The 12,778-nt window shown below is 46.3% G+C and overlaps 1 protein-coding gene across 1 annotated transcript; it reads right to left on the reverse strand.

Moving 5' to 3' along the window:
- Positions 1-22: 22 nt before the first annotated feature.
- On the reverse strand, positions 23-12,778 carry LOC136944397 (tektin-2-like). The gene is made up of 9 exons (XM_067238145.1): positions 12,623-12,778; positions 11,738-11,863; positions 6,275-6,480; positions 5,932-6,075; positions 5,008-5,122; positions 2,979-3,086; positions 645-788; positions 437-516; positions 23-227 (listed from the first exon to the last, which is right to left on the reverse strand). Exons 1-9 carry the CDS (start codon positions 12,776-12,778, stop codon positions 23-25), a joined length of 1,284 nt encoding a protein of 427 aa, XP_067094246.1.

Genomic DNA, 12,778 nt, shown 5'->3' on the forward strand with positions numbered 1-12,778 from the left:
AGGTTGTGTTATTCAAGTTAATTTAAAAGCAGGGTTTATGAGAGAGCAGCCTTCCAGCAGAATCCCAGGTGTGGGGCGGGGGGGTGTCAGGGCGCGGTGGGGAGGGGTGGGGCTCCAGGCGTTGCCGCGTCTGGTTGCTACGCAGGGTCAGTTCCAGTGCCTCGTGCTTCAGGTCCAGGTTGAACTCAAGACGTGCAAGATGTTCCTCCAGGGTCTTCAGGGTGTGTCTAGTGCACAGCAGGTAGTTAGTCACTGGGATAGGTATTAGGAGGAAATGGGAACTGGACTAGGTACGAGGACGTCTGGATTACACACTAGGTCATGGGTTCTAGGTTTGGTTCTGAAACCAAACCTAGGTTTGGTTCTGAAAATGGCCAGGTTCTAGATACTAACTGACACTGGGCCAGTTCATAGGTTCTATGTTCTAGGTACTCACTGACACTGGGCCCGGTGTTGCTTCAGAGCTGCAGTAGAGACTTCCAGCTGCTGGGCCTCATCCACCAGGCTGGACTGCACCTGGTCATTAGCCACAGAGTAAACACACACACACACGGTCTTAATGATCAGAGACACAGTGTAAACACACACGCACCCTCCTACTCACATCCTCATACCCCCCCTCACACACACACCCTCACACACACCTGGTCCATGCAGAGCTCTGTGCCAGGCCGGTAGGTCCTGTTGTCCAGCCTGGTGTGAACCAGCTTCAGGTGGGCATCTCTGGCCACTAGCTCCTGCTCCACACCGTGGATCGCCCTCTCCAGCTCTGAGATCTCCTCTTTGGTCTGGCAGGAAAGACAGATCCCAACGAGCACAGATTCACAACACACCAGAGAAAGAAGGGGGGGGGGGTTCTGTTAGAGGACAGCTTTTAAACTTCCTCATGCCCAGCACCACTCAATGTGACCTCTTCAGTATGCAGGCTGTCTGTAGTCCTAGTCCTCACACATCCTCACCCACACACACCCTTCCCCCTCCATCACCCCTCTCCGGCAGCGTGTTCTGGGTTGAGTGGCAGTGTGTTCTGGGTTCAGTGGCAGCGTGTTCTGGGTTCAGTGGCAGCGTGTTCTGGGTTCAGTGGCAGCGTGTTCTGGGTTCAGTGGCAGCGTGTTCTGGGTTCAGTGGCAGCGTGTTCTGGGTTGAGTGGCAGCGTGTTCTGGGTTGAGTGGCAGCGTGTTCTGGGTTGAGTGGCAGCGTGTTCTGGGTTCAGTGGCAGCGTGTTCTGGGTTGAGTTGCAGTGTGTTCTGGGTTCAGTGGCAGCGTGTTCTGGGTTGAGTGGCAGTGTGTTCTGGGTTCAGTGGCAGCGTGTTCTGGGTTCAGTTGCAGTGTGTTCTGGGTTGAGTGGCAGCGTGTTCTGGGTTCAGTGGCAGTGTGTTCTGGGTTGAGTTGCAGTGTGTTCTGGGTTCAGCTCTACAGGCTGGAGCAGTGACCCATCACACAGCCATGAGAGCTTGAACTGTGCTGGTCTCTTAGGTCCCTGCCTGCGCTGCTATTGTTAGAGTCCAGGACTTCCTCTCCAGGACAAGTACTCATGTCTGTGGAGATACTGTACTGCTGCCCAGCTGGGATTAGAGGGTCACCGAGTTCACACACACACACACACACACACACACACACACACACACACACACACGGCTGGGTTCGGACACACACACACACACACACGGCTGGGTTCGGACACACACACACACACACACACACACACGGCTGGGTTCGGACACACACACACACACACACACACACACGGCTGGGTTCGGACACACACACACACAGTGGACTAAGAGTGTACAAGGCTAAGTCCGGACACACCCCAGGCCAGCAGGGGGAGGAGCTACATCATCTTTAACCCTCAAGGAGCTCTCCTTATCCATGTAGGAGAGAGGCCTTGGGCCGGTTGCACAAAACACCTTAAGTTAAGATTTTCCTTAAAGTCAGAGTTAAGGTTTCCTTAAAATATAATCGGTTGCACAAAGCACCCTTAAGTCTTCTCCTTAAGGTTTCCTTAAATGTTCCCTTAAGTATTTAAGATTTCGTATTTGTTTAAAATCAATGTTTGCTCTTCTTGTGTGAAGTACAACTTGTCCATGTTTGTAATTGGTCATATTTTCCTAACATCATTCAGACCAGGTCCGGTTTAAACTAACTACAGATCAGACCAGGGCTGCGTTTCCCGATAACGATGGATCGTAGCAACGATCGAGCAAAATAACGAAACCATCGATATTTCTTACATGCGTTTCCCAAACATTTTACATTTACATTTAGTCATTTAGCAGACGCTCTTATCCAGAGCGACTTACAGTAAGTACATGGATATTCCCCCCGAGGCAAGTAGGGTGAAGTGCCTTGCCCAAGGACACAACGTCATTTTGCACAGCCGGGAATCGAACCCATAACCTTCAGATTACTATCCCGACAGGACAGTAGAGGCCAGGTCAGTAGAGACCAGGTCAGTAGAGACCAGGACAGTAGAGGCCAGGTCAGTAGAGACCAGGACAGTAGAGACCAGGTCAGTAGAGACCAGGTCAGTAGAGACCAGGACAGTAGAGGCCAGGTCAGTAGAGACCAGGTCAGTAGAGACCAGGTCAGTAGAGACCAGGACAGTAGAGGCCAGGTCAGTAGAGACCAGGTCAGTAGAGACCAGGTCAGTAGAGACCAGGACAGTAGAGGCCAGGTCAGTAGAGACCAGGTCAGTAGAGACCAGGACAGTAGAGGCCAGGTCAGTAGAGACCAGGTCAGTAGAGACCAGGACAGTAGAGGCCAGGACAGTAGAGGCCAGGTCAGTAGAGACCAGGTCAGTAGAGACCAGGTCCAGTTCAGACCAGGTCAGTAGAGACCAGGTCAGTATAGACCAGGTCCATTTCAGACTAGGTCAGTATAGACTAGGTCCAGTTCAGACCAGGTCAGTAGAGACCAGGTCAGTAGAGACCAGGTCAGTATAGACCAGGTCCAGTTCAGACCAGGTCAGTGCTCACCGTGCAGTGTTTCCAGCGGAGGTGGTTGAAGGCCTGGTGGAGCAGGTGGGTGTTCCTGCGCAGGCTGAACCCTGATCTGCTGCTCTGGGCTTCAAGGTCTGCCTGGCTCTACACACACACACATACACACACACACATACACACACACACACACACACACACACACACACACACACATACACACACACACATACACATACACACACACACACACACATACACACACACACACACACACATACACACACACACACATACACACACACACACACACACACACATACACACACACACATACACACACACACACACACACACACATACACACACACACACACACACACACACACACACATACACACACACACACACACATACACATACACACATACACACACACACATACACACACACACACACACACAGCAGTAACATCACACACACATACACACACACACATACACACACACACATACACACACACAGCAGTAACATCATGTACACACAGGATAGTCATCGACACACACAGGAACTTCCTACTCAGGAACGTCTTCATGTTTTACATGCTAACATGACCAGATCGTTAGAGAGAGCCATAAACATCCTGGTGTTATAGAAGCTACGCTGCACGCCCAGCGAACCTCACGTCCTCACTTCCTGTCGTCCTGGAGGGACCCCTGGAGTTGCCAAACACACCCCAGCCTGACTTCCTGTTGCACTATCAACATGAGCCCCTCCACACACACACATCGCTCATGGTCATAATAATGTGTAAAACGATCAGGGAGGATTTTCAACCGGTCATCTCTCGATCAGCAGTCCAATGCTCTACCACAGAGCCATACCTATCCCCATGTTCTACCACTGAGCTATACCCATCCCCATGTTCTACCACAGAGCTATACCCATCCCCATGTTCTACCACTGAGCTATACCCATCCCCATGTTCTACCACTGAGCTATACCCATCCCCATGTTCTACCACTGAGCTATACCCATCCCCATGCTCTACCACTGAGCTGTACCCATCCCCATATTCTACCACTGAGCTATACCCATCCCCATGTTCTACCACTGAGCTATACCCATCCCCATGTTCTACCACTGAGCTATACCCATCCCCATGCTCTACCACTGAACTATACCCATCCCCATGTTCTACCACTGAGCTATACCCATCCCCATGTTCTACCACTGAGCTATACCCATCCCCATGTTCTACCACTGAGCTATACCCATCCCCATGTTCTACCACTGAGCTATACCCATCCCCATGCTCTACCACTGAGCTATACCCATCCCCATGCTCTACCACTGAGCTATACCCATCCTCATGTTCTACCACTGAGCTATACCCATCCCCATGCTCTACCACTGAACTATACCCATCCCCATGTTCTACCACTGAGCTATACCCATCCCCATGTTCTACCACTGAGCTATACCCATCCCCATGCTCTACCACTGAGCTGTACCCATCCCCATGTTCTACCACTGAGCTATACCCATCCCCATGCTCTACCACTGAGCTATACCCATCCCCATGCTCTACCACTGAGCTATACCCATCCCCATGTTCTACCACTGAGCTATACCCATCCCCATGCTCTACCACTGAGCTGTACCCATCCCCATGTTCTACCACTGAGCTATACCCATCCCCATGTTCTACCACTGAGCTATACCCATCCCCATGTTCTACCACTGAGCTATACCCATCCCCATGCTCTACCACTGAACTATACCCATCCCCATGTTCTACCACTGAGCTATACCCATCCCCATGTTCTACCACTGAGCTATACCCATCCCCATGCTCTACCACTGAGCTGTACCCATCCCCATGTTCTACCACTGAGCTATACCCATCCCCATGTTCTACCACTGAGCTATACCCATCCCCATGTTCTACCACTGAGCTATACCCATCCCCATGTTCTACCACTGAGCTATACCCATCCCCATGTTCTACCACTGAGCTATACCCATCCCCATGTTCTACCACTGAGCTGTCCCCTGTGTTTCTCACCTGTGCCCTGGCAGACGTCATGCTCTCTCTCAGCCTCAGAGATGCCTGCATCTCTTCCTGGGCCTGGCTCATGTTGCGCTGGCTAAACAGTGACCACTCCTGGTGGGAGGAGGAACTGAAGGAGACACAAAACTATGATCAAATCAAGGTCAGTGTTGAGAGAGTGATGATAACATTTATTTCATTTAGAAGACACTTTTATTCAAAGCAACACACAACTGGTGCATGGAATATGCAACTGGTAGACTGCAAATCACAATGTTGCAGTTGCTTTGGATAAAATAATCAGTTAAATGAATACATGAATAAATATAGAAAGTACAGAATAACATCAGGGATCAGCATTTCAGCAAAGTAACCACATCTCAGCTAGCAGACACAGTGTAAAGTAACATCTCAGCTACCAGACACAGTGTACAGTAACATCTCAGCTACCAGACACAGTGTAAAGTAACATGTCAGCTACCAGACGCAGTGTACAGTAACATCTCAGCTACCAGACGCAGTGTAAAGTAACATCTCAGCTACCAGACACAGTGTACAGTAACATCTCAGCTACCAGACACAGTGTAAAGTAACATCTCAGCTACCAGACACAGTGTAAAGTAACATCTCAGCTACCAGACACAGTGTAAAGTAACATCTCAGCTACCAGACACAGTGTAAAGTAACATCTCAGCTACCAGACACAGTGTACAGTAACATCTCAGCTACAAGACACAGTGAACAGTAACATCTCAGCTACAAGACATAGTGTAAAGTAACATCTCAGCTACAAGACACAGTGTAAAGTAACCACATCTCAGCTACAAGACACAGTGTAAAGTAACCACATCTCAGCTACAAGACACAGTGTAAAGTAACATGTCAGCTACCAGACACAGTGAATAGTAATAAGATCTGACTGGGGCTTTGCCTCCTCACCCTGCAGGCATGTGGGTGGGGCGGGGCTTGAGGGAGAGGCCTGTGGTCTGGTCTGTGACAGACAGGCAGGCCAGTTCCACATCCAGGGCCTCCACCTTGTTGTTAAGGTCAAAGGTCAGCAGCTGGCGAGTCTCCTGGAGGCGGCTGAAGAACATATGTAGCTTAGCGATGCTAACTTGTCTATAACACAGGTAGCTTAGCGATGCTAATGTTCCATAACACATGTAGCTTAGCGATGCTAACTTGGCTATAACACAGGTAGCTTAGCGATGCTAATGGTCCATAACACATGTAGCTTAGCAATGCTAACATACATGTGTGTGTGTGAGTGTGTGAGTCTCACCAGAGCACCAGGAAGGCCTGGCTGCTGAGTTCCTGCAGCTGTTGCTGTGTGAGGTCGATAAGCTCCGCCTCCCTCCTCAGCTCCGCCTCCACGTGGTCGGAGATCAGCTCTCCTCCTCTCCGCCCCTCCCCCAGAGCCCAGCACTCCTCCACCACCTCCACACGTGCGCCCAGCCCCATCAGCACTTCTTCTAACTCCTGCCTCGCCTGGAGGGGGAAACAGAGGGGGAGGGAGAGAAAGAGTTAGAGTATGAGAGAGAGACATATGGCAGGGGGGAAGAGAGGGATAAGAAGCAAAACAGTAAACATGTTGTCCTCCACCAGTGATGTGGTTCAGTGGGACGCTACCCGACACAAGACTGACAGGACAAACATTTAGAAACGATGTTCTGGTTTGGTCACGTCTGTGGGGCTAGCTTGCCCCACAAACTTCTGAAAATATAGCAGTCAACAGGCAGGCTGTAACCATAGTAACAACGATTGCATGACAGGGTTACACAAAGTCGGTGCTTCAGAAACTGTGTTGGGCAACAGCGGACTGAGCCACCCTCTAATGTGCCCTCCCCCCCCCCGGTTTAGTCAGTGACCAGACTGCCTCCTAGTGGCACAAACTCAGCATTACAGTTTGAACTAGAGAGGGTACAATTTCTGGGGAAATTGTAGGGTGTGCTTGCTTGCGTCGGTTGCACATGGGTCCGTTTTTGACTGACATTTTTACAACTGATATTTCTGTATATTTTATATAAATATTACATAGATTTAAAACTATTTTTTGCTGCTCATTTACAACTGAAAATACGAGTGAAGTGTAGAATGAAATAGATGTCTTCTCATTTCCCCTGCAAGAGGCAGCCTCAACGTTGAATCAAAACGAATACATTTGGCAGACCGGTGTAAAAATTGACCTAATCTCTATGACTTAAACGTCATTTTAAGTTTTTCCCTTCTCATGATATTTTCAGGCATTTAGCCTACTCATTGCATTCATTCATTATTAAAAAAAAACCTTTGAAGATTATTCTACGACGTTACCCGGTAGTAGAAGATGGAATCGCGATTCAAACAGTACCATCTGCTAACTGAAAATATGCCCCCCAAAACGTAAATAAGCTTGACATTTATTTAGTGGAAAATCACTCATTCATAAAAAGCTCACTGGTAGCGATCATTGTCAGTAACAACGCAAAATGCGATATAGCCCTGTGTGGAGAAGCTGCCCCGGTAAATTGTACTACTACGGTACAGTACTAGACTACTGCTGTGTTCGTCTTGGTAGCGATTGCGTTGGTTGAATTGGATTGAACGTTCCGTTGTACGGTTTAGGCTGAAATTAATTATTTTCATGAACAGATTGACAACGTTTAGGCTGTGGCAATGAAGTTCAGGTTAGTAGTTAGATAGACTTTTGATTTAAGTAAGGGGAGTGCCGAACATGTTCTGTCGCCGTTTGACTTCCTAAACAGCTGTGTAGTGTAGATGTTTTTGTAGTGTGTCTCGCGTAAGCTACAGCGTTGCAGTGAGCAACACTGGTTTGAAACCACAGGTAATGGTAATTTCACCAACAAATCGTTTACTAATGTCATAATAAATCCTACAACGAAAATGTATTTGTGAGGAATGTTTATTTTAACGATTGAAAACAGATGCATCATAGACCACTGTAGTATGTGTTGCCCGGGCAACACAGGCTAATGTCATGATGCTAATGCTTCAGTGAAATAGTAGACTACCGTTTCCGAAAGTAGATGTGGGCCTACTTCCTTAATAATATCAGCTAATATTGTACATTACATTTCAGAATTGTGTTTCACATCACAAAGTAAAATGAGTAAATAGTTATCACCCTGGCCTCTTTGCTTGTGGCGTTTCCGCAGCTGCCTTGCAGTAAAGCTATAGTTAGCCTAGCTATCCCCCAAGTTAACAGATGCAAAACGAATGTTCTGCTACAGGTAGTCACGCGTGTTTTCGTGACGTTAGTGACGTAGTGACGTTAGTAACGTCAGTGACTGTGGCTAGCAAATTAGCCACCGTTAGCTTCACTTTTCGCCACAAAAAACGTAACTTGAGCCTAAACCATGCAACGGAACGTAAATCCCAATAGAAGCAACTCAATCGCTACCAAGACGAAACTTTTGACACCTAGGTTGTCTATGTAGGCCAAATATTGACTAAGTTTTAAGGGGGCAACAAGAATAACTAGAGAGGATACAATTTCTGGGGAAATTGTAGGGTGTGCTTGCTTGCGTCGGTTGCACAGGGGTCTGTATATTTTATATAAAAATGCATCGGGCCTACTTATTATTTATAAAGATTACATAGATTTAAAAGCATCTTTTTTTTGCTGCTCATTTACAACTCAAAATACGAGTGAAGTGTAGAATGAAATATGATGTCTTCTCATTTCCCCTGCAAGAGGCAGCTGACAGGCTGAATCAAAACGAATACATTTGGCAGACCGGTGTACAAATGGACCTAATCTCTATGACTTAAACGTCCTTTTAAGTTGTCCCTTCTCGTGATATTTTCAGGCATTTAGCCTACTCATATTGCATTCATTCATTAATAAAGAACCCCCTTTGAAGATTATTCTACGACTTTACCGGCAGAAGATAGAATCGCGATTCAAACAGTACCATCTGCTAACTGAAAATATGCCCCCAAAAACGTAAATAAGCTTGACATTTATTTAGTGGAAAATAGCTCATTCATAAAAAGCTCACTGGTAGCGATCATTGTCAGTAACAACTCAAAATGCGATATAGCCCTGTGTGGAGAAGCTGCCCCGGTAAATTCTACTACTACAGTACAGTACTAGACTACTGCTGTGTTCGTCTTGATAGCGATTGCGTTGGTTGAATTCGATTAAACGTTCCGTTGTACGGTTTAGGCTGAAATTAATTATTTTCATGAACAGATTGACAAAGTTTAGGCTGTGGCAATGAAGTTCAGGTTAGTAGTCAGATAGTTTCCCTACGGAAAGACTTTTGAGTAAGGGGAGTGCCGAACATGTTCTGTTGCCGTTTGACTTAAACAGCTGAGGAGTTGTTGTTAGCTACTCACACTAGTGTCTCGGGTACAGTAGGCTACAGCGTTGCAGTGAGCTACACTGGTTTGAAACCACAGGTAATGGTAATTTCACCAACAAATCGTTTACTAATGTCAGAATAAATCCTACAACGAAAATGTATATGTGAGGAATGTTTATTTTAACGATTGAAAACAGATACATCATAGACCACTGTAGTATGTGTTGCCCGGGCAACACAGGCTAATGTCATGATGCTAATATGTCAGTGAAATAGTAGACTACTGTTTCCGAAAGTAGATGTACTTCCTTAATAATATCAGCTTATATTGTACATTACACATCACAATTGTGTGTCATATCACAAAGTAAAATGAGTAAATATTTATCACCCTGGCCTCTTTGTTTGTGGCGTTTCTGCAGCTGCCTTGCAGTAAAGCTATAGTTAGCCTAGCTATCCCCCAAGTTAACAGATGTGAAACGAATGTTCTGCCAAAGGTAGTCACGCGTGTTTTCGTGACATTATTGCAGACCGGTGTAAAAATTGACCTAATCTCTATGATTTAAACGTCATTTTAAGTTTTTCTCTTCTCATGATATTTTCAGGCATTTAGCCTACTCATATTGCATTCATTCATGAATAAACAACCCCTTTGAAGATTATTCTACGACGTTACCCGGCAGTAGTAGATGGAATCGCAATTCAAACGGTACCATCTGCTAACTGAAAATATGCCCCCCAAAACGTAAATAAGCTTGACATTTATTTAGTGGAAAATTGCTCATTCATAAAAAGCTCACTGGTAGCGATCATTGTCAGTAACAACGCAAAATGCGATATAGCCCTGTGTTGAGAAGCTGCCCCGGTAAATTGTACTACCACGGTACAGTACTAGACTACTGCTGTGTTCGTCTTGGTAGCGATTGCCTTGGTTGAATTGGATTTAACGTTCCGTTGTACGGTTTAGGCTGAAATTAATTATTGTCATGAACAGATTGACAACGTTTAGGCTGTGGCAATGAAGTTCAGGTTAGTAGTTAGATAGACTTTTGATTTAAGTAAGGGGAGTGCCGAACATTTTCTGTCGCCGTTTGACTTCCTAAACAGCTGTGTACTGTAGCTAGATGTTTTTGTAGTGTGTCTCGCGTAAGCTACAGCGTTGCAGTGAGCTACACTGGTTTGAAACCACAGGTAATGGTAATTTCACCAACAAATCGTTTTCTAATGTCAGAATAAATCCTACAACGAAAATGTATATGTGAGGAATGTTTATTTTAACGATTGAAAACAGATAACGCTACATCATAGACCACTGTAGTATGTGTTGCCCGGGAAACACAGGCTAATGTCATGATGCTAATACTTCAGTGAAATAGTAGACTACTGTTTCCGAAAGTAGATGTACTTCCTTAATAATATCAGCTTATATTGTACATTACACATCACAATTGTGTGTCATATCACAAAGTAAAATGAGTAAATAGTTATCACCCTGGCCTCTTTTCTTGTGGCGTTTCTGCAGCTGCCTTGCAGTAAAGCTATAGTTAGCCTAGCTATCCCCCAAGTTAACAGATGTGAAACGAATGTTCTGGCAAAGGTAGTCACGCGTGTTTTCGTGACGTTAGTGACGCAGTGACGTTAGTAACGTCAGTGACTGTGGCTAGCAAATTAGCCACCGTTAGCTTCACTTTTCGCCACAAAAACTTAACTTACGCTTAAACCATGCAACGGAACGTAAATTCCAATAGAAGCAACTCAATCGCTACCAAGACGAAACTTTTGACACCTACGTTGTCTATGTAGGCCAAGTATTTACTGAGTTTTAGGGGGGCAAAAAGAAATAAAAATAATAATAATAATAATATATATGTGAGAGAACAAAGGTTGTGCTCTCGCCGAAGGCTTGAGCACACCCAATAATAATATATATGTGAGAGAACAAAGGTTGTGCCCTTGCCGAAGGCAAAGCACACCCAATAATAATAATATATATGTGAGAGAACAAAGGTTGTGCCCTTGCCGAAGGCAAAGCACACCCAATAACCTACACTAGTCCACCCAAGATCTCCCCAAAAGCTGAGGGAGGCAGAGAGAAATAAAGGAAGAGAGGAAGGAGGGGAGGAAGAGAGACAGAAACACAGAAACACACGGAGACAGAGGGAGATGGGGGGGGGGAGGATGAGACAGAGAGAAAGGGAGGGAGGGGGAGACAGAGAGAAAGGGAGGGAGGAGGAGACAGAGAGAAAGGGAGGGAGGAGGAGACAGAGAGAAAGGGAGGAAGGGGGAGACAGAGAGAAACTAACAAAGACGGATGCTAGTGAGATTATCATTCAGGGAAGTGAGTGGGAGTGTGTGTATGAGTGAGAGTGTGTGTGTATGCGTGTGTGTGTGTATGAGTGTGTGTGCATCTGCTGAGTAAGCAGGGAGTCCCTGAGCACCTGAGTGAGAGCGTGGATCTCTGTGTCCAGGTGGTGGGAGCAGCGCAGCAGGGCGTGTCTCTGCTGGGAGATCTCCTGGAGCCGGGTCTCTAGACGCCCCCTGAAGTCCCGCTCCCCACACACGGCCTGGAGGACACACCGGGGGAACCCATGCTACCACACTTACTTTCTGTTCTTTTATTGTTTTTTTATGGTCTTATTTTTAACCATTTTACATTTCCGATGCAGTTTGTGACCTGGATGTGAAAGGTGTTTATACACTTGACTTACTTAACCCTTGTGTTATCTTAGGGTCATTCTGACCCATCAGTCATTGTGACCCACCGTCGTAATGCGTCAAATTTACCGCATACAAAAACAAAGTGAAGCATTTTCTTTTAACCGTTGGGCTGTCTCAGACCCCCCACATTGCAAAGGTTAAAAGAAAAAAATATATATTTGTTTTTGTATTGGGTAAAATTGGGTAAACACAACGATGGTTCGTTATGAACCTTTGGGTCATGTGACCCGAAGGCAGCACAAGGGTTAAGCTTTGTTTATTTTATTTTTTTGTTTATATACCATGTCAGGTTTCCTGTGATGTAGTAATCAGTCTTGCTATGTGTGTGCTTTGTAATATGTTGGCAGTTCACATTCTCCAGGAAAGTACTCGATCTGTCTCATTTCAGAGAGGTCAGGGAAGAATTTTTAAATTTCTCCTATATTGATATGTTTATACGCTTCCCTCTGGAAAATTAGTGTCAAACATCAGTGTTTGAATTCCCCTCCCTTCTGAGAAGTGCACTGTGTTGCCACCTGGTATTAAATGCGCTGTGGGAGGGGGGGGGGGGGGGGGGGGGGGGGAGAGTATGTGTGACATCTAGACCCTGTGATGTCATAGTCTACCTTGCAGGTTGTCTCAGCGGTCAGAGACTGCCCCTCCTGCCGCGCCCTCTCTGATTGGCTGCGGTGGTGCTCTGCGGCGTCTGAGAGCAGCTTGTTATTGGTCTCCCAGTCTGTCATGCTGTACCCACGGCCTGGTTTCCTGCTCAGTGAGGCCAT

The sequence above is a fragment of the Osmerus mordax genome, chromosome 6 (assembly GCF_038355195.1).
Source record: "Osmerus mordax isolate fOsmMor3 chromosome 6, fOsmMor3.pri, whole genome shotgun sequence".
Taxonomy (NCBI): domain Eukaryota; kingdom Metazoa; phylum Chordata; class Actinopteri; order Osmeriformes; family Osmeridae; genus Osmerus; species Osmerus mordax.